The 23,556-nt window shown below is 36.1% G+C and overlaps 1 protein-coding gene across 1 annotated transcript in view; it reads left to right on the forward strand.

The window, feature by feature from the left end:
- Positions 1 to 18,455, forward strand: part of LIX1 (limb and CNS expressed 1) — a 59,537-nt gene extending 41,082 nt beyond the window's left edge. The window contains exons 3-6 of the mRNA XM_074282018.1: positions 2,978 to 3,118; positions 5,528 to 5,623; positions 14,060 to 14,137; positions 17,393 to 18,455. Coding sequence (XP_074138119.1) covers positions 2,978 to 3,118; positions 5,528 to 5,623; positions 14,060 to 14,137; positions 17,393 to 17,680 — 603 coding nt within the window. The 3' untranslated portion in view covers positions 17,681 to 18,455. The remainder of the gene's footprint in view (positions 1 to 2,977; positions 3,119 to 5,527; positions 5,624 to 14,059; positions 14,138 to 17,392) is intronic.
- The last annotated feature ends 5,101 nt before the right edge of the window (positions 18,456 to 23,556 follow it).

The raw sequence follows: 23,556 nt of genomic DNA on the forward strand, positions 1-23,556 counted from the left end.
CTCCTCCATATTAACAGATGATTTAATAAATTGGAACAATAAGTAGAGACATATGACTTTTTATAAAGTCTTGGTATTTTTAAGTCTTCATAGTTCCTTTTAATGTTCTCTGAGTATAAGGCTCATTCTGTCCTTTCAGATATATGGTCCTTTGATCTCCCATTTGGTTGTAAATGTACGCCTGTTCTTTGATCTGATACTTAACTGGTTTTACTTAAAAGAGAGAGCTTCTTTTATCAATGTGGTGTTTACTAGGTCTCTTTCTCCCAAAGATGGTTTAAATTGGAATTATTTAGATTAACAGTTATAAAGTTCCATGAGAGCCATTCTACAACCCCAAATGCTCCATTTTATGTTCAGTAAAGTCAAATATATTTCAAAATTAACTACTTTTGCAGTTGTCTTTTAATACTTGCAAAACATTTGGAAAATTAGCACCCTGTTAAAAAGAAAACAAAGAATGGCAAATGAAACTTGATATCATTCACCATGCAGTCTGTGCAATTGCTCACCAGGAATTCCAGGTATTATATTTTCAAACATTCCTGTCCCATAATGCCATAGAAGGTGAATGGAAACAAGAATTTTGTTTATTAGAAAAACTAGGAAAGAAAAGGAAAAGCTGCAAAGAAGAAAAGTAAAAAAAGGATGTTTAAAAATTTTTAAATATCACTTAAGAGCTTCTGTAGGTTTTTAGCATACTCTGAGATCCCTGAACTGCAGAATTAGGACTTCTGTGACTAAGCTTCCTGCATCCAAAAGCCCACAATACAAAGCAGTGTAGGTACCTGCCTAGTCCTTTATCTGCTAGAGACAGTTAAAAATTTTCACTGGGTAGTTGGCTGTAGGCCTGCAACTTTCCTAGGCAGGCTTTAGGGAGTGGCTGAACTTGTCAATCAATATCATTGTATAAATGCAGCAAAATTTTCTGCATAAACTTTTTTGAACTCTAATCATGTTTCCAATTTTAAAGGATAAAGGAACTGTCTCTTCTAGTTAAGAATCAGTTAAAAACCTTCTCAGGATAATTGCCTTTTTTTTTTTCTTTTTGGAAACTGAAGGGCTGAAATGTAGCATCTACTCATGGTCTTTACCCCACTATTGGTCTGCAGGAAGGTCTGACCTTTTTCATTTCTCTAAACTGGCAGATAAACCATTCTTCCCTTTCCACTCTGCCCCACCCCAGCCCCCCAATCTGTTAGACAGCCTGGTAGATCTCTGTTCTCTGAAACTCATTATATAAATTCTGAAAGTATTGCAGAAACCCTCTGAGCTTCAGTACTTCTGCAGGTCAGAATATTGGACCTAAAGCATTCAATAACCTCAGTCATCTATAGTAGCAGAGATTACAATTAGTCAGTCAATATTTATTAAGCACATATTATGTGTCCCGTGCTAAGAGTAGGAAATACAAAGAAAGGCAAAAGATTCCCTTCTCTCAAAGATCTCACAGTGTAATGAGGCAGGCCACATGTATATAATCATGTACAAGAGAAATTGCAAATAATCAAAGAGGGAAAGCATCAAAATTAAAGGAAATCATGAAAGTTTCCTGTAGAAGGTAAGATTTAAGCAAGGACTTGAATGAAGCAAGGACTTGAATAAAGCCAGGAGATGGAGCTGAGGAAAGTATATTACATATAGAAGGAGAGGGAACAGCTAGAGAAATTCCAGTCCAGAGATGGTCTAAAGATGGACTTGTCTGAAGATGGGAGGAAACAAATCAGTGAGAGTAAATCAAAGAGTATATGAAAAGGGTTAGCATAAGATATAACTGCAAAGGTGAGAGGGACAGATTATAAAGAGCTTTGAATGTAAAACAGAGTGTTTTATATTTGATCCTGCAGGAGATTGAGAGCTATTGGAGTTTATTGAGTGACATGGTCAGAACTTTAGGAAAACCCTTTGACAGCTAAGTGGAAGATGAACTGGCGTGGGGAGAAGCTTGAGACTGAGAGACCAACCAGAAACTATTCAATAGTCCAGGTGTGAGGTGATAAGGTTCTATTCTAAAGTAACTGCTGTATCAGGAAAAAAAGGAACATATTCAGGAAATATTGCAAAGATTCCAGGACTTGGTAACGGACTGGATTTGAGAGGAGATGGTAGCAGAGAGTATAAAGTTGAGTAGGACACCTAAGTTGTAAACCTGAGTGACAAGGAAGATGGTGGTACATTTAACAGTAATAGGAAAATTAGGAAGAAAGGACAGTTTAGAGGGAAATTAGGTTTTAGAAATTGAGTTTAAGATGTTTTGAGTTATCCAGTTCAAGATATCCAATAAAAAATTGGAGATTCAAAATTGGTAGTCAGTGGGACTAGACAAGTAGAGTTGAGCATCATAAAAATAGAAATGATAATTGAATCCATTGGAGCTGTTGAGATCGCCAAGTGAAATCGAAGAGAAGAAAAGAGAGCAGTGTCATAAAAACCTAGAGAGAAGAATGCATTAAGGGGAAAGTACTATGTCTATTTTTTAAAATTTCTACAGCCAGTGAAGTTGTTGTAGATGACAGGAATCCATAGACATGAAGCAAAACATATTCTAACTAATAGAAAATTAGTTTAGAAATTAACAGAAAATTGAGGACTTGTGAGGAATAGTGAAAACACATAGAAGAATTTTGTTGTTGTTGACTTGTTTTGGTCATGTCCCTACTCTCTATGACCTCATTTGGAGTTTTCTTGATAAAGATAATAGAATGGCTTGTCCTTTACTTTTCCAGATCATTTTACAGATGAGGAAACTGAGGAAAGAGGATTAGATGACTTGTCCAGAGTTACACAGCTAATTAACTGTCTGAGGTCAGATTTGAACTTAGGACTTCCTAAGTCCTGGATGGACCAGCACTCTATTCACTATGTTCCTTAGCTGCCCCAAGTGTAAGAATAATCCATTCCCCATAAAGCAAATGGATAAGCACATTGTGGCCTTGATAACTCCTTTTTCCTGTTCCTTTTCCCACATATCATTCAGTGCTGCCTTAGCAGAGCAGAAGCCAGAAGGGATGCAGCCAAAGTGGCCCTGATTAATTCCCTCTTCAATGAATTGCCTTCTCGAAAGATCACTAAGGAGTTCATCATCGAAAGCGTTCAAGAAGCCATCGCCTCCACCAGTGTAAGTCTCCTTACAAAGGGTGAGAAATTGGCAGCAGTTAAAAATGGGGTCATCAGACTTTTCTTTAAGACCTCACATGAAGTTGATCTTACTTATTTCACTAAAGTTTGATAAAGGAAAAATACTGGGCTAGTTAAGTGCCAGCTCTCATCTCTGGGAAAAACAGTTCACCTCTCAGAGACAATCTCTCAGTCTTTAAGTTAAGGTTGATAGTTTTTTGTCCCTTAATCACAGCCCAAATCTTACTTGTGAGAAGCTAACTAATTCTGTAAATGTTTAGAGGGGTACTAATTTGTCTAAGGCCATAAGACCCATTTTGTTAATGGTTTCTTCAATACACTAAACCTTAAAATAAGCTAGTGACCTGAAATAATAAATGTACCTCCTAAATCTGAAGTATTTATTTCTTTCTTATTCCAAGGGATCAAGCCCACATGTTTCAAAAGACTTTCAAATTTTCTGCCCACTAATTTATATGGGAACATCTCAGTGATCAGGGAGTGAATTATTTTCCTGGGAATAATTTCCTGACACAATACTAAAAGGAGATGAAATTGGGGACAGATACAAAAAGATTGTGTGTGTGTGTGTGTGTGTGTGTGTGTGTGTATGTGCATGCACATGCATATAGCACATAATTGGTATTTGACTTCATTTCAAAATTGAAAATAAATCTAACTTTTGGATTATTGTCTACTGATGATTATTCACATACCTCTTTTCCCTTTCAATACCCTAGTCCTTCACCAGAGCTCTAGATTTGGAATCAGATGTCAGAGCAAATTTGAGTGTTGCTTCTTACTATCTTTTAGTTTCTCTGATTCTCAATTTCTTTATCTGTAAAATGAGGGGGTTGGATCAAGCGATCTCCACCTTGGCTTAGGCTAAATAAAATGATTCTGTTATGCTGAAAGAAATTTCTGCTTTATATATATAGCATGAAGTTACTATTTCTAGAATTATCTTAGCCCATGTTGTTTTGATCAATAATGCTCTTATCACTTATAAAAGATCAAAAGGCAGGAGAGTAATTGTGCCATCAAAGAGATGACTGGGAGACTTCTCTCTCTGACCTTGGATGAAAGAAAGCCTTTATTTCTGAGTCTTGTGAATTCCACATGAATATTTTCGAGACACCCAAGTTGGGGAGATGAAGTTTTGGTTTCTTTAGGTGTGAAATATACCCTCAGGGTGGGAAAGGTATTAGGGAATTTCTTAGTATAAAGGTAATTTATCATTTTTAATGGAAATTTTTAAGGTAAAAAAGTATAACCTTTGCAGACCTCTGGGCAAATTTCCTCTGGGATATTTAAAAGCCAGCATAAATATTTCAGTAGCAGTACATTAATGTTATTGCATTCAAAAGCTATGAATTTGCTGCTACCCTGGTGTAGTCTACTTTGTTTGTTCAGTCCCACAAAGCTGCCATTGCTCACCTTCAGAGAATTCCTGACCATTCACTACTGGATGGTCTTTATTAAAGGACCTAATTTTTGCTAGACCCATTTAGCCCACGGGCCTTTTCAGAGCTTGTTTCCCTCCCAACTATATTTGAAGGAATTCAGTTTTTACCCTTTACCCATCATTTCCCAAGATTTAAATAATCCAAGCGTGAAGGAAATAGGAGCCAAGATCCCCATCTATGCCAAAGAGAAAAGTTATAGAAAGCCTCACTCACAAATCGTGAGTGTAAAGTATGAGTGATTCTTGTGGCCACAGAATTCTTTATAGATCAAGTTCATGCTTTCTCCTATTAGTGCCTAAGGATTTAAACAGATCATTTCAATGATCATTTTGGAAAACAATGAAGAAGACAGTTAGAAGGAAATGTATAAAAGTGGGATGAAAGAGAAGCTTATACAAATAAAAAGTCAATTTGTAAGTGATTTCTATTATTCTAGAACTTACAGATCTAAAACTAGAAGGGACTTCAGGGGCCAGCTAGTCCAAGTTTCCCATTTTACAGAAAAGAAAACTGAGGTTCAAGGAGATTGGATTACTCAACAAAGGTAGCAAGCATCAAAGACATAATATAAAGGGAGGGGGAAGGAAAAGGAACAAGCATTTATTCATCACTTTTTATGTGCCAGATACTGTGCTATATGTTTTACAAATATTATCTCATTTGAACCAAGGTCTGCAAACACAGGACTTTCTCAACTATACAGAACAACTTTCAAATTGACTTTCATTATGATGAAAAATTTGGTTAAAAAACTTTTCCATTCTGAGACAGAGAATTTAAGAATCTTACCTTATCCAAAATCAATCACTGAACTAGTTTTGGGGTGACTTATTGTCAAGCCTATTTTATTTTTCTGAGGATATTGTCATAAGACATGGTGAAGGAGAACTCATTGTGGAACAAAAATCAGTAAGTAATCTTTTCTTCTAATGCTTTTCTTCAAGGGCACTATCAATGATGCTGATGATCCAAGTACCAGCATAGGAGCCTATCACTATATGCTGGAGTCAAACATGGGGAAAACAATGTTGGAATTTCAGGTATTCATTTTCTTCTATTTATTTATGTATGTCTCCCCCCTCCCCTTCCACCCCATATCCCCTCACACACGCTTACATGTGGATTCCTTCAGGCAAAGTACTCTAGGCTCAAAGTACTCTATGGGTCAATAACTCTATTTTTATCTCTATCTCTATCTATCTGTCTGTCTACATATGTACTATGTCATGAGTCCCTACCAATACACTTACTTTTATTATTTAACCAGAGGTCACAATTAGTTCAAAGTAGATATTTAATGAAATATAGTAGGGAAATTAGTAATTAAACATTTCCTTATTAAGAAAAAAAAATTCCACCCCATGTAATCAGTGGGAAGAGTAGATACCCCTACAGAATATACGGCAAGGTAACATATATGGAGAAGAACACATACATGGAGCATGTGACCAGGAGTTATATGTATAGGGGACAATTCATACCTTCAAAACTGTGGGAGATCCATATCTTCTGGCATCATGCCATCATGTTATACCTGTTGTTACTGCTTCCTACTGTTCTCAAATAGAATATAGTCTCTGCCAGTTGGTTCTTTGATAATTTTCTGTTCACTGCCAAGGATGAGTCCACTGTGTATGTGGTTGTGGAGCTCCAAAGTCCAAGCTCAGAAGTGTGTGCATGTGTAGAGAGGCAGCGTAAGGTACTTGATAGAGAGCTAGCTTCAGAGTCAAAAAGACCAGGACTCAAGTCCTGCCTCTGACTCTTAATGAATAGGTCGGTGATTTGGGGCAAGTTATTTGACAGTTCAGTGCCCCAGACAACTCCATAAAATGATAAATTACATCATGATAGCTCATCTGTATTGGTAGAGGGAATTTCCTTACTGGAAGTTCCCTACATCAATAAAATAATATATCTTATTTAAAAAAATACAATAACAGTTGATATTTTTATTGTTTTTTTAGAGCTTGGTAAATACTTAGCATACATTATCTCCTTTTAATCTTGATCACAATCCTGTCAACTAGGAAATGCTAAAATTATTATCTTTATTTTATAAATTAAGATTGAGAGTGAAAATGATTGATCCACAGTCACTTAGCTAGTTTGAGACAAATTCAAGATCATAAACGCAGGACTTCTGACTCTGAATACAGAAGAATTTTCAATAGGTCCTACTACCTTTCTGCTTCTAGTAAGGCGCTCACTTCCTTAGGGTCTAATGCCTCATCCCAAGAAATCTGGGGAAACCCAGTACTTGATTTATAATCCAAGGAGTTAACAAAAAACAAAACTAACCACAGGTCATGTTTTCTGACAATGTAAAATCAAAGGGACACCCTACTTTTGTTGCTATGTTACATTTCATGCTTCTTGAAATAGCAGCTTGTATGTGTTTTTGTCTTTATTCAGTGAAAACTAGGAATTATTTTGACTCTGCCTAAGGTGGTTGAGTTAATTCCACCAAAAGCAGGGGGATGAACAGAACAAACTCTTAGAATTCTATCCCATGCTACAAGTCAGGAAAGGGTCTGTTCATTCTTTTCTTTATTAAAACTTTTATTGGTCAATAAAGGATTGTGTATTTTCTGTATGCTCCAGGTGTATGTGTAGTATACTGTCCATAAATATTAAGTAATTATGTGAACCATATTGAACAAATGCTTCCCAAATTTTCAAAACCAGATGTTGGTGGATGCAGGAGGGAGAAGACTCATCCTGATAGAATAGATCTAAACTCCTGAAAGTCCTTCCCAATCTTCCTTTCCATCAGATATATTTGTATGCTTGGAAACCAGGACTTTCTTTTTTAGCCTCTATTAAACATGAAATCACCTTGGATATGCACGTGATTCCCACCCAAAATGAGATGTTTCTGCAACAGGAACTGCAACTCAGTATCCCTGATGGACACAGCACATCAGGAAAACAAGCCCATAAGAATCACACAGGATAAAATACAAGGCTGGTGTTTTCTGACTGCTTTGGAGACACCAAGGAGATCCATTTTCCAGTTTGGGAAGTGAAATGTGAGATGATTGCGTGGCTTCAGGATTATGTAAATGTAGAAAACAGTTTTTTGGGGAGGGAGTAGGTTTGTTGTGAAGAAGACTCCAGGCATGATTTGTCAGGGAAAGGGGAAGCTAGACAAAAAGTCTCTTCAAGGTCAGATAACAGTCAGCCAGGTGCCATCTTTAACTTGAATCTGCAGCTGGTTAGTCCTTGAGAACTAATACAATTCCAGAAAGGACTGTTTGTTTATATCTTGCTAAACTACCCAGGTCACCTTTAAAAAACCTCATGCCATAAACAAATTTCCTCTTAAATCTGTTCTCTTGGGTGGGGAGATGATGCCCACCTGTTTTCCAAGTTATCAATTTACAGTGTTTGTTTTTTCTTATTTCTGATGAAGTGCAGAGCCAGCTCAGGCCTCTCAGAGACATTTGAGGGAGCAGTATGTGCATTATCTCCCCAAAAGGCATCTGGAAAGCCAAACAGTGTTGCTAATGGGACACAACAACAGGAAGCTCTGTTCTGACACAGTCCAGTTGTTTTCTGCTCTTTAAGTTGAATGAATGACAGAGTGAACCAGGAAGTCTGTTATGGTGAGGACCACAGTTCTTTTTTCCCCTAAAGGGAAGACCCAGAGCCTGATCTACATTTTTTCTTTAAAAATAAATCAATTCCCTGGAAGAAATTCAGAAGATCAGTTTCTAGTTTGATCTACTATGCAAATAATGTGCTACATAGAAAATTCCTTGAAGTAGAGCAGACACCACACTTGACAGTCACTATGTGTGTTTTTCTTTTCCCAGGGACAGTGTTTTTTCAGAAAGAGGACAAATTTCTAAAAGCAAAATTTGAAAAAACATTTAATAGATTTCTCCTCTGTAAAAGGCATGACACTAGGCATTAGAAATATAAAAATAAAATGAAAAAATTCATAACTATCTTCCTTTTTTTACATTTATTTTTAAAAATTATTATAGCTTTTTATTTACCAGATATATGCATGGGTAATTTTACAGCACTGACAATTGCCAAGTCTTTTGTTCCAATTTTTCCCTTCCTTCCCCCCACTCTCCTCCCCCAGATGGCAGGTTGACCAATACATGTTACATATGTTAAAGTATAAATTAAATACAATATATGTATACATGTCCAAGCAATAACTATCTTCTCACTCTCATGAAATTTAGCATTTTGCTGAGAGGAATAGAACACGGGCACCAACACTCTGCTCATTCCCCAAAGAAGGCTTACATGGTTCAGGTCTGACTCTAAGGCCAGAGGATACAATTTTCTTTGTTTGTTTCATTGTTCTTACCTGGAGATAGTGCAGGACAAATTTGTAACATTTGGCTCAAGCTAGCTCTCCTTAAATGTGGATATTTTGATTTTATATCCTATATATGCACTCAAGGTAGCAATGTATATGGATAGGAAAATATTTATGTTACCCCACAAAAATGCACAAACCAATAAAGAAACATAAATCCTTCAAATAACTCTTCAGTTTCCTGTAAAAGGGACCTAGGCTTAAGGTGACCTTTGGGACAAATATTTGACAATTTTCTCTCTTACCCTCCTATAGTCCTATACAATCCTTCTAAGATTTGTATCACCCTATATTTTGACCTCTTCCCAGAAGACATACTCATTCTGAGGCTGTTGCACTTCACTATAAAAATCTGCAGTAAAGAAACTGAGGCACAAAGTTTCAAACATAATGCACTTATTAGCAAAGCTAGCAATTGCCAATAAAAGGAGGTTAATGACTCCTTTGACAGTAGCCAAAGGTACACCAAGCTGGCAGAGCAGTTTCTTATACAGTTGATTACTTAAAGTCCAATGATAGAAGCTAAACTAAGAATGTGATTGGTCTATAGCAAAGGTGAGGGTGGGCTTGTTTTTTTGTGTTTTTTTTTTTGTTTTTGTTTTTTTTTTTTACTTATTCATGCTTACTCAAAAGAGGGGATCTTCAGAATCCATTGCTATGCAGAAAACACAGATTTGGTCAACATTCTCCACAATGGCGTATTAAGTCAAGATTGTAGCACAGAAGATTGAGAAATATAAACTTATAAACTCTACCACTGAGACCTATATAATCAAATCTAAATGAATCTGATCCATTTTTAATATTTCCATTGATTAACTATAACTTGTAACTATTAATCAATAAATGATCTAAATTTCATAATACAAGCCATACTCTTCCAAGTAATCTTTTAACTGCCCTAATAATGCTTCAGTTCTTAAGAATTCATCTTAGGAGCATCATCTTGCTCTATAGAAATATAAATTCTTTCATATTTGCTTTTTTATGCTTCTTTTGAATCTTGTGTTTGAATGCCAAATTGTCTCTTCAGCTCTAGTCTTTTCATCAGGAATATTTGAAAGTCTTCTATTTCATTAAATGTCCATACCCACACCCATTCCCCCACACCCCCAACAAAAGATCATACCCAGTTTTACTGAGTAGGTTATTCTTGGTTGAAATTCTAGCTCCTTTGTCTTCTTAAGTGTCATATTTTAAATCTTCGACTCTTTTAATGTGAAAACTGCCACATTTTTATATGATCTTAATTTTAATTCCATGATATTTGAATTTTTTCTTTCTGGCTGTTTGCAATAGTTTTCTCCTTGACTTGGGAGTTTGGGGATTTGTCTATAATATTTTGGGCACCTTTCATTTTGAGATCTTTTCCAGGTGGTGATTGGCAGGGTTTTTTAAAATCCTATTTTACCCTTCAGTTACAAAATATTGGAGGTTAGTTTTTCATTACAATTTCTTGTAATAAGATGTCTGGGACCTTTTTTTGATCATAGTTTTCAGGTAGACCAATAATTCTTAAATTAGCTCTCTTCAATCTTTTTCCAGATCAGTTTTTCCCCAATGACATATTCATTATTTTCTTCTATTTTTTCTTTTCTTTTTCTTTATTTTGACTTTGTTGTATTATTTTTTTGATGTCTCATAGTATGATTATTTTCTAGTTGCTCAATTCTAAATTTGAAAAAAATTATTTTTATTCAGTGAGCATCTGCACCTTATTTTATTTTATTTTATTTTACCATTTGGTCAATTCTGTTTTAAAGGTATCATTTTCTTCATTATTTTTTGTGCCTCTTTTGCCATGCCATTCTTTTTTCATAATTCTCCTCATTCACTCTCATTTCTTTTCTCAATTTTTCCTCTCTCATTTTTTCCCTTTCTTTTGCTATTTTAGGAATTCTTATTGGGTTTATGTCCAATTAGCATTTATTTTTTCTTGGAGATTTTGTTTACACCTTTTTTTTTTAAATGTTTTTTATATTGTTGTCTTTTTCTGAGTTTGTGTTTTGATCTTCCTCATCACCATAATAGATCCTTAGAGTCAGGTTCTTTTTTCATTGTTCATTCATTTTACCAATATATTTCTTTTTTTTTTCCCCCTGAGTAATAAATAATTTATTATTAATAATAAATTGATGGCCAGTGGTCTTTCTCAGTAACTAAAAACAAACTATGGAGATCATTAAATGCTTAAAAAAGTATGGGTGCCCTGGAAGAAAAAGATAAACCCTGATTGATGAATAGATAATGAGGAAGTAGATCAAGAGGGGGCTGAAAGCCTTCAGCTCTTTTTGCTGAGATCATGTTTCTTGACTTTGAACTTTGTTAAAGTTAGATTTTGCTCACCTAGGTGTGGGGAGGCAGTGCCCCAAGCTTTTCCTGCTCCCATTTTCAGAGTTAGTATAAGTTTTCAATATTTTCAGAGTAGTATAATATGGAGAGGGGTGTGGTCCTAGCTCTTCCTGGTTTGTGCTCTGATTTTTGCCTGGGAAGAATGACTGTTCCCTTGACAATGCAAGCACTAACACAGCTTTCTTCCTTGGAACTAAGACCCAGAACTGTTTATGGGCATTGGAATTGCCAAAGAAATCCCTTGTCCTATGACATGTGCCAGCAAAAGATTCCCTGTAATATCTTTTTGACTAATTGCCCAATCCCGTAAACATCTCTGGACGGAGAGGTCCTAAAGCATCTGCTGCAACTATTGCAGCCATTCTGAGGTGCTGCTAATTTTGGAGCTGTCTCCATGGACCAAGTCAATACCACTACTGTAGCCAAGTTGTTTCACACTGTCCCCCACTCTAATGTCACAGGTCTATTTTTCTGATCTCCTAAGTTCTCTTTGGAAAAAAGTGTCTCACCTCAATCTTTTGTTGACTCTGTCACTCTAGAATTTGACTTGCTATTTTAAAATTCTTTGCAGAAAAATGTTGGGAGAAATCAGTTGGGTTAATGCTTCTACTCTACCATCTTGTCTCCAGCCCCACTCCAAGGCAATGTTATTTAAATAATTATAAAGAATAAAATAGGAAGGAGACAACAAATGTCCAAAATGGAGGGAAGGGGGGAAAGTCTATCATTTTCTTTAAAGTAAACTATTTCTTCATTAATTATGGAGAATCCACAGCATTTGGTACTAACATCAGAGTCCTTAATGTACTTGCTACATGAGGAAGAGGAAATGGCACTGGCAAGAAAAAAAAAAGAGGAAATCTATGCTGGTAGTGACAGATTTTTCATGGGATTGATCCACAAAGAAGAAGTGATATTAAAAGATTGGGAATGGGTGGTAAATTGCAATCTCAGACTTTATTATTGCCTCAAGGTGACCAAAGGGGTATTAATAATTATCAACACATGCCTATTTTCCCAGTTTTACAATATTCTTTATGAGAAAAATCTGTATACAGGGCACCTAAGTGGCATATTAGATAGAGTGCTAAGCTTGGAGTCAGGAAGATTGCCCTCAACACTTACTAGATATGTGGCCTAGAACATTTAATCTGGGTCATTTAATCCTTTTTTGCCTCAGTTTCCTCATCTGTAAAATTATCTACAGAAGAAAATGGCAAATTACTCTAGTATCCTTACCAAGAAAACCCCCCAAACAGTCAAAAAGAGTCAGGCACAATTTAAACAACTGAATAACACCTGTATATTTATATCTATGTATTTATTACACACACAAAAATGTAATCTATATATTTATTGACAGTAAGGAGCAAGTATGCTTTTGCTAATTATATACTTAATCAGGTTGCTTCTTTTCAGACACATAATTGACTAAAAAATCTAGCAAAGATTCCACTATACTTATTGCTTGTTATCTATTTTAAAATGTGTTTGGTTTGATAGTTTAAAAGCCTTTTTAAAGTCTCTCTTCCAAAAATGAAATTTATTTGACCTTTCTTTTTTTATGCTCACCGGTAAAATGGGGGTTTACGTTTATATAGTACGTTAAGGTTTATGAGATACTTTATATGCATTTGATCCTCAAAACACCTTTATAAATTAAATGCTATTTTATCCCCATTTTACAGATAAGAAAATTGAGGCTCAGAAAGGTTCATCTCATTTATAAAGCACCTACCTAGTGCTAGGCACTGTGCTAAGTGCTGAAAATACAAACAAGAAAAAGAAAGACAGTCTCTCTCCTCAAAGAGTTTATAATCTAATGAAGGCAAATATACACAAGAAGGGAAGAAGTAAGGATGGGGGATGGGGGATGTTTCTGAAGTTCAAAACAAACAAAGCTGGTGGAAAATTAGCAAAAATGTTTATTCCAGCCCTCTATTTAAAAAAAAAAAAAAAAAAAAACTTTAGAAGTTTGATTCCCCACCCTTCATCCTACCAATCAGAAGGGGTGGGAATTAAGAAGTTGTTGAATATCAAAATTGAACTGACTCACATGATGAGATTTCAGGTAAGTTAATTTATCCTAGATGGGGGCATCATGTTCCTGGAACCCAAACCAAGCAAAGTTGCTAATGGGAAATTGAGAATAAGTAGAATGATATATCCAAGATCACAGATTCTAAATGTCTGCCCCTGAATCTGAACCTAGTTCTCCCTGAGCTCAAGTGTAGCATTTAATGAATTGTTGCCTCATTGTCTTACATCCTTGTTTTCAATACTTGTACTACCTCTCTTATGGAAAATATTGTGGAGAAAGTGCTTCACAACCCTTAAAGAAGTACATAAATATATCTGTCCCTGTTGGATTGTGGCTTACAGTCTGAGAGCAATATTTCACAATCAGACAAGGGTGAAGCAGTATTTCAATAAGAACCATGGTTTCCTGGTTGAATTTACTTTTATGACTTCCTTTGAAACTTATTTAGAATTCTGCTATTGCTACAACTGTCGATATATTATGCTGGGTTGCACATTTCAGGAGTGTGAGGTCTTTGGGGTGGGTGTTGTGGGTTGGAGTTCTTTGTTTACGGGGAGGAGGGTTGGTTTTATTTTTTGTTTGTTTGTTTTTTGACAGCTTCAGGTTCCTTACACTACTGAGACTTCCAGGGAACTGAGGAGGAAAGAGTATTCTCAAACTTTGCCACCACCTGGTTGGAGAATCTCTTCCTTTTATTCATACTTTTCAAGAATGCATCAGTAACATAGAGTTCTGTCTCTGCAGGAGCTGATGATTGTTTTCCAGCTACTGCACTGGAATGGAAGCCTGAAAGCCCTTCGGGAAACCAAGTGTTCCCGACAGGTAAGATGTGTCCACCTAAGGAAAGTGGGTAGAGTTAGCTGGCTTGACTCGAGTCAAAGTGATGAACTGTGCATTTTCCCAGGAGGGGGCCATTATCACAAAGATATAGTGGCCATGGCAATCCATATCTAAATAACTATTCCTTCTATAATAGATAAGTAATCTACCTAGATTTTCTTTAAAATCTGTAGCCCCTTTGTACTGCTCATTCTTATAACCATCCTTTGCCCACTTTGACGCAATTCCACAAAAAGACAAAAATCTTAGTCATGCATTTAGTTATTTTTCTCCCCCAATTTACTAAATTTGTTTTTCACCATTCTCATATTCAAATAGTCAACAAACATTTATTAAACACTTCCTATGTACCAGGTTCTGTGCTAAGCAGTGGAAATACAAAGAAAGTTAAGTCCTGCTCTCAAGGATCTCACAGTCTAATGGAGGACACAGTATGCAGACAACTATATGCAGATATGATATGTGTAAGATAAATAAGAAATTACCAGTAGATGGAAGGCATTAGAATTATGGGATCAGGAAAGTTTTTTGTAGAAAGTATAATTTTAGCTGTGTGTGACTTGAAGGAAACCAGGTAAGACAGGAGAAAAGATGAAAGGAAGACCATTCCAGGCAGGGAGCACAGCTGCCTAGAGTTGGGAGTTGAAGTATTTTATTTTTAAGAGGATCAAAGAGGACAGTGTCACTGAATTACAAAGCATGAGATGAGTAAGAGATAAGGAGACTGGACAGATCAGAGTGAGGAGATTATGAAGGATTGTGAGATTAATTTCTTTAATCCTGGAGCTGATAAGGAATCAATGAAATTTATTGAATTGCATGGAAGAGAATAGGAAAGAAAATAACAGTTTTAAAACTACTCTTTAGGAAGATCACTTTGACAGATGAGTGGAGGATGGACTGAAGTGGAAAGAGACTTGAATTGAGAGTCCAACCAATGGGGTACTGCAATAGTCCAGGAATGAGCTGATAAATCTTTGTATCAGAAAAATAGCAGGATCAGGGGAAAGAAAGATATATTTGTGAAAGAAGTCAGGAAGGCAAAATTGACGTCTTGGCAACAAATTTGATACAGGTGGTAGTGACAGAGTCAAGAGTTGAGAATACCTACATTGTAAAGAAAGTGGTGCCTTTGACAATAATATAGAAGATGGAAAGAGGGGGAGAATTTGAGGGGAAGATAATAAGCTCAATTTTTGATATGTTGAGGTAAGACAGTCAGTTTGAGATGTCCAATAAGAAGTTGGAAATACAATTCTGGAGGTTAAGAAAAGGCTTTGTTCAGATAAGTTTATCTAAGAATCATGATCATACAGATAGTTAAATCCGTGGATTTTGATAAGATCATCCAATGAAATCATTAAATGAAGAAGAAAAGAGGACTCAGGACCAAATCTGGGGGACACTTCCCCTTTCCTGCCCTGCAGTTAATGCGTTTACTTGCAAATAAGATTAAAAAAAAAAAAAAAACCTGCAGTGTCACAAAAACCTAGAGAAAAGAGAGTTTTCAAAGAGAAGAGAGTGATTGACATTGTTAGAGGCTAAAGGGAGGTCAAGAAAGATGAGGACTGAGAAAAGGCCAGTAGATTTGGCAACTGAAAGATCATTGGTATTTCCAGGATAGCAAAACTGCAAGTTCATTTTTTTTCTTTGAGGGCATTTTAAATTTTACTTTATGTGAAACATCTGGCATCGGGGCAAGTATAAATGATAAAGATTTAACAATGGAAATTTGTTTATATCTAATATTTTTCTGTGCTGTTTGCTTCAGAAATCTTAATACTCTATCAAAGAAAGAAAAGAAGTAAATAATTTACAAAAGCTTTTTCTTCTTCCCTTTGATTTTATAAAAGCACTTTGAAATGCATTAGACCTACTGTAAACACAATTCCACGATTGTTTTTAATTTTGTTAAAGTTGTAAATAAATACCATGTGTCTGTAGAAATAAAAATAAACAAGTCATTCAGCCTACACCATCAGTTTTACTCATAAAAACTTCATAGTCTGTTAAAAGGTATTACTGACAATTCTTACATAAAAAAGATGTCAGGTGGGGACTAATATTCAAAGCTTTGCAAAAGAAATTCTTTAAGCATGACTATGTTATATTTTTTTTTCCATACACATGATTTCTTCATTTTAGAGAACTCCTAGCATGGAAACTCCTCCTTGGATACAAATCACAGCTCAAGTTTATAGTTAGTATTATATTTGTCCATGGTTATAGAGTTGAGGATGTGATTGAAGCAGAGCTTCAACTCTTTTTTAAAATAGTATTTTATTTTTCCAAATTCTTGAAAAGATAGTTTTCAGCATTCAATATTCCAAAATCTTGTGCTCCAAATTTTTCTCCCTTTCTCCTCCCTTCCCCAAGACAACAAGCAATCTAATATAGGTAAAACATGTATAATTTTTCTAAACATATTTCCTTATTTGTCATATTGCATAAGAAAAATCAGATCAAAAGAGAAAAAAATCATAAGGAAAAAAAAAACCAAGAAAAAAAACAATTAAAAAAAAAAAAAAAAGGTGAAACTATTATTCTTTGATCCAGTCAGTCTCCATAGTCCTCTTTCTGGATGCAGATGGCTCTTTTCATCACAAGTCTATTGGAATTACCTTGAATCACCTCATTGTTGAAAAAAGCCAAATTAGAATTGATCATCACATAATCTTGTTATTACTGTATACAATGTTCTCTTGATTCTACTCACTTCACATAACATCAATTCATGTAAGTATTTTCAGGCTTTTCTGAAATCATCCTGAAGAACTTCAAATCTTGTTGACTCCATATCCTTCATATCATAAGACTTGTATTATATGTTTACATGCCATAACATATTGTCACTGCTTTTCATTATTACTACTTTCTAGGAGGTGAGCCATTATCACTCTCCCTCTTCTAATGATAAAAGTTATTTAGTAACTTGCACCCTCAAGCTTTCTGATACTTCATTTTTGTGCTGAGATCTTCCTGCCCCCACCTTCAGTCCATAAACTTGCATCAGGCTATTATTATCATTCAGCCTTGCTAGTATGTGCCAGGTACTTGCTAAGTCAAATAAGCCTCATTAATATAAGCACAAAGAGAAGCATAATTATTAGAAAAATCTTTTCTGGGTTGAGACAGAAAAGATAGGAGAGGAAAATGGAAGGAGGAAGGGGAAACACAAATAGGAGGCATATATTGATTTTTACTCTTTTTGCTCTGGTTTTGTTTCTTGGATCACAGGAGGTGATTTCTTACTATTCCCAATATTCCTTGGATGAAAGGATGAGGAGTCACATGGCCCTTGACTGGATTATGAAGGAACAAGATTCACCAGGAATTGTCTCTCAAGAGCTGCAGATGGCCCTGAGGGAGTTGGAGGAAGCCAGAAGAGCTGGACAAGAGCTTCGATTTTACAAAGAAAAGAAAGAAATACTGAGTTTAGCCCTAGCTCAGCTCTACAGTGACCAAAATACCTCTTCTCCAAGTGATGATCAGATGAGTCTGGCTGCTTTATGTGGCTACCACTAACTGAAAAGAGAACTCCAATGGACTCATCAAGTACTGAACTAGAAAAAGCTAATTCTTTTGGTATTCTAATGGACCCTGTAAATTGGTCATTTCCGGTTATGGTTTTAGGGAAATGTAGCTGCTAATTGAAGTTTTATTTCACTTGCACCCTTCGCAACTTGACCCCAATCCCATCACACATCATGGAACCTTAGAGATAAAAAAGGACCTCAGGGATCATCTAATTCAATCTCCCAACCAATACAGAAATCATTTTTCTTCCATTAACTTAAGTCTAAATTGGGAAGAAGGGGAAGTAAAAGGATAAATGCTTTTCATATATTTTCTTATTTGTTCTTCACAATAAACCTGTCATCCCTTTCTTACAGATTAGTAAACTGGGGTTGAGACAGATTAAGAGACTTTCCAAGATCACAAGATTCTGTGATTTTGGAAAGTCACAGAATTACCAAGTGCCAGAGGAAGGATTCAAATCTAAGTCTGCCTATTTTAATTCCCATACTCCATTTCACCTCATTGTCTCATAAGTAGGGAAAAAGAAGACAAGTATTTGAAAGATATTTTTCATGAATCATTGAAATCCTACAGAATATTCAAGATCTACTAAGTCTGACAGACTTTGATAAGCTACATTATAGCTAAGAAGAATTTAATTTACCTCTAGAGGAGATTGATAAACTTTATAAAACATTTGGTTGCAGAGTTCCCCAAAGAATAATTAGCTAGTGACACATCATGCAACATGCATTCAACAAATAAAGAAAATTGAATTAAATGTGCAAGTTGTACATTTTTTTCTGATGGAAATAATAATAGCTAGCATTTGTATGGTATTTTAAGGGTTGCAGAGTATTATGTAAATATCTCTTTTGATTCTCAAAACAACCTTGGAAGTTAAGAGCTCTTATTATCTCAACTTTGCAAAAGAGGAAACTGGGGCAAATAAAGGTTAAGTGACTTAAGCTAGTAAATGTCTAAGACAGGATTCAAACTAAGGTGTCTAATTTCAAGTCTTAGTCTTCTACTCTAATATGCTTCCCCTCAAAATACAGCAAGGAAAGGCCATAATTTAAAAAGTGAAAAGTCTTTAGTATAAGCAATTATATTTTCATTTTGTAATACAAATTATTTAAATTATTTTTATTTTTCTAAAAGGATTAGAGAGGTAAAGAAGTATAGTAGGAAGGATATTGGATTTAGTCCTGAATTCAAATCACATCATCTTAATCTCATGTAATGAGCCCATTTTTAACTGAAGTCTCAGCTTCAGATTTCTCTACTATAAAATGATCCCTAAGGTCTTCCAACACTAAAACCTGTATTTCTTCAAGAGAGCAAATGATCTGTTGTACTCGGGGACAGAATTGGAAGAGGGGATTCCCCAGATTCAAGGTACTCTCTGAGTCAGAAAACACTCAACGTCACAGCACATAAATCTCTACTGATGTGCTTGCTTCTTATGGTCTGTCAGAAAATATGATTGCTTCAAGGCAAGGGCATTTAATTAAACAGAAAATTGTGAAAAGTATCAATAAAAAAAAACTTTGGCCATAAACATAAGGCACTTTCTCCCATAAATGCACATGCTTTGAAGCAATCATGTTTTCTGACAAAGTAGACACATAGGGAATATTTTTTGAGAATGACAGGTTAGAAACACCCATGATTAGGATACATATGCACAGCAACTCACATGTATACAGTTGGCCAAGGAAGTTGAGTGGAGGCAACACAAGTGTCCAGTGCTGCGATGACACTGATATCTTCTAGTTAAGTCATTTCTGTACTCCTATTAAGCTTGATTCTGAATTCCAACAGATATGTTTTCTCTGTCTCTCTTTGTTACTGTCTCTGTTCTCTGTCTCTTTCCATCTTCCTCTGCCTCTCTCTGAGTCTATCTTTGTTTCTCTCTCTGCCTCTGTCTCTCTGTTTCTGCCTGCCTTTGACTCTCTCTCTCTCTTCTTCTCTCCCTCCCTCCCTCTGTTTCTATTTCTTTCTCCTTCTGCTTCTTCCTTTCTCTATCTTTCCCTCTCTCTTTCTGTCTTCCTCTCTGTCTCTGCCTCTGTCTCTGTCTCTTTGTCTCAGTCATCTCTGTCTCTTTCTGTCTTTCCATTTCTGTCTCCCTTTGACTCTCTGTCTCTATCTTTCTGTCTCTGTCCACCTATCTCTGCCTCTATCTGAATCAGTCTCAGTCTGTCTGTCTCTGTCTCTTTCTGTTTGTCTGTCTCTCTGTCTCTGTTTCTGTCTCTGTCTCTCTTATTTCTTGAAGCATCATAAGTAAGCTTTGGGCCTGGCATTTCTAACATGACTTCCAGAGCTTGTGGGTAGTCCAGGACCAAGATCGAGAATAGAGATCACAGATCTCATATACAGACTAAAACCTAGCTTGTGAAAGGCTACCGACATTCCTATACTTACTGACCTGTGTTACTAATTCTGAATTATAGCCTGGACTGTCAGAATCTTCTATGTGAGCTCTCTATTTCCCAGAGTCCTCTACAATTCGTTTATTTAGATGGAAAAGGATCTGATTCTGGGTTTAGCCTTCTCTCCGTATCTAAAAGCAAGACCTCTATAAGACTGGGATAAACCAATCCAATAAACATTTATCAAGTAACTATTACATGCCAGGCACTGTGCTTAGTTATGGGAATACAATTAATAAAAAAGAAAGACAGGCCCTGTCCTAAAAGAGCTTGCAATCTAATGGGAGAAGACAACATATAAAAGAAGGCAGAAACTAGAGGAGTAGAGGAAAGAGACCGGGGTACCTGCTGTCTTATTGCTTAGTGTTAGATCAGGCAAAGCAATGGATGCAGAGTGAAGTGAGCTCAAAAGTCCAGTTTCTGCCTTCTATAAAGGAGAGCACTGGGAAGAGTTAGTTATTGCACCCTCCCAATCTCCAATTAGGGGAGAGACATCAGTCAGGGTTTGAGTAAGCAGCATGGTGATGAGACCAGAGGTGATAAGGAGATAGAGGGACCTCTTGTTACATGAAGATGAAACCAGGCAGAGCAGCAGATACAGAATGAAGTGTTTTCAGGAAATTCCCTAACTTTCTAGTGGGTACCAAAACCCAATTTCTTCCTCCTATGAATCATTATCTTCTGAACCACTATCAAGCTCTCTACAAAAGCTGAGCAGAATCTTTCACATTTTCCATTTCTACTTCTGACCTGCTTCGTGGGATGTCTTAGTTCTTCAGTAAGCAATGCATTGACTTTGGAGATCCTATTTTGGGGGTCTATTTTGCCCACAGACAAGTTGTCTACTGAACTATTTCATATGAAATGGTTTTCCATTAGCCCATAACAAGCCGTCTTCCTTACACGCCTTGATTTCTTTGCAAACTCTATAACTAAAGTTATGACAATGATATTGACAGCATGTGATCAGTTGTTTCTATCAGAAGTTTTCTGAGCTGACTCCATAATCAGAAGGGAGGCCTTTTTCAGGGCAACTTCAGAAGTATATGCACTCTAAGTTGCTACATATTTCGAAACTTCAAAGCATAGTTTAAACATGGCTCTCATTCAAACATCAGCAGGCATGAGATTAAAGCATGTGGCTTTATTCCAGGTAGCATTATATGCATGGAGGAGAGATGCCATATGTGACTCCACTCAGATTTCTGCTTAAGCCACAGGGTCCACAGCATGTGCAGTTTTGTTCAGTTGGAACCCTTGGGCTATGGGATTCCCTGAGAGCTATTGCTCTCACGTGTGGTTCTAGATTTAACAATTTCTGCCAAAGCCAATGCCTTGCTAAGTAGTTCACTCTCTAAGTCTCTACCTCGGTCAGAAACAATCTTGGCAGGGAAACCATATACAAAGAAATGCTTCTTTCAGAAGAAGTTGCTAATTACAGAAGTTCTCTGGTTTTGGTTGAGTATTTGTGAAAATTCTGGGTTAAATGGCTAATCATCACAAAAAGTGATTGAAGCTTTTACTATGTCCCTTCAGAGACAAAAAGTTATTGCACCTGAATCCTGATGGTTTGCAGGTGCTTATGAACTCCAAGTATGCAGTATGAGGTGGCAATAGGTGCTTTGGGAATACTCAGCATGTCTCCCATTTGCATTCATAAATCTTTATTGTGATATTTTTGAATGCTCACCATGAAACCTGAAAGGAAATAGAAATTCAATATGTAGAGCGAGATAATGGCATAACTGTAGAAAAGCAGGGATTCTAGGATCAAAAGTACATGATGCCTACAAGCACCTAGGATCCCAGTCCTTAAGGCTCAGCTGGACAACTAAGTGACATGGAAAGCACAGACTAGCCAGCTCTGTAACACCAACTGCTTCTTGAGAGCAGTGAGAAAGAAACTACATCACTCAATTACTCGCTCCGACTTCTGTTATTGTCTGGAAGATACTATACAGTATCCTCCAGAGGACAAAGCTTGAGTCACACCATCACTCTCTTTGTGTTATTTATTGCAGCCTGTCATACATCTGTTCTCACTAACAGTTATCTAAAAAGAACTAGAACAAAGGGGATTGGCTCAATATAACAAAATTAATATACACCAATGGAACAATCTGAGAGAAGTCCCCAAACTTCTCCTGAACCTTTATTTGTCTGTGGTCCACATCTCTGAATATCACAAATAGTTTTCCTCAGCTTCATTCTTACATAACCTACTGGACAAACCATCTGTGCACATGAATCCGGATCAACTATCTACATCTACATTAATCTTTCCCAATTGATAACATATCCTCAGCTCTTAGTGGCTAATACTGTCATCCATTTCCAGCATTTCCCCCTTGGCACAGGTCACCATATGTTAGTTAATTATTGTCAGCTCATACACACAATTTAATTCTCAGTGACAGTCCACTTTAAAGTCAAGAACTCCAGCTTATTTAGGGGGTAACGATTTTCACCATCATTAAAGTCTTTGACTAGTAAATATCATGGGTTTTTGGTGAGTATTTGGTGACCAAGTTCTTGGAATAGGATAATTCTCAAGAAGCATTGCTTTGCATGTTAAGTATGGAAACTTGTATAGAAGAATTGCACATGTTTAACATATATTAGATTCTTGCTGTCTAGGGGAAAAGGTAGGGGGAAGGGAGGGAGAAAAATTTGGAACACAAGGTTTTTCAAGGATGAATGTTGAAAACTGCATATATTTTGAAAACAAAAAGCTATTGTATTAAAAAACATTAAAGGAAAAAAAGAATCATTGCTTTGTACAACACAAAAGGGTTTGCCCAGGTCTTAATAGAGTAATACTGATGCATGCATAAAGCAATTTATGAACAAATGAAAAACTTGTTCACTTTTTTCATTCAAACATTCTCAACACAGCTTCTGAAGCTTAAGTCAAATCGCTTTTAATATACATGTGTGTATTTACATCAAACGTATATATAATATATGTATAATGTATATAATATAATGTAGTATGTCTAATAAGTGAACTCATCAAGTGGTTTAGTAATAGCAATTTGACATTAAATTTTATTTTTTTCAGTGAACAAAAATCAATCTTCTCTCCCTCACACTTCTACTTTATTGGGAGAAAAAAAAGCCTTTGGGGTAAATATTTAAAATCAAGGAAAATAAATCCCTGCATTGACTATGTCTCCCCCACCCAAAAAAAAAGTCTTTTTTCTCTATCCTTAAGCCTATAATAAGGAAGTGGATAGTATAAATGTATTATCATGTTTATGGTTTTTCTAAATTCAGTTAGTCCTCACATTGATAAGAGCTCTTAAGTCTTTCAAAGCTGTTGGTCTTTACAATGTTCTTTTTACCATATAAATTGTTCTCCTTGATCTCACTTCACTCAGCATCAATTCATAAATGTTTTCCCAGGTTTCTCTGAAATTGTTCCTTTAATCATTTAAAAAAGCATGACAG

This window comes from Sminthopsis crassicaudata, chromosome 1, assembly GCF_048593235.1.
Source record: "Sminthopsis crassicaudata isolate SCR6 chromosome 1, ASM4859323v1, whole genome shotgun sequence".
NCBI classification, from domain to species: domain Eukaryota; kingdom Metazoa; phylum Chordata; class Mammalia; order Dasyuromorphia; family Dasyuridae; genus Sminthopsis; species Sminthopsis crassicaudata.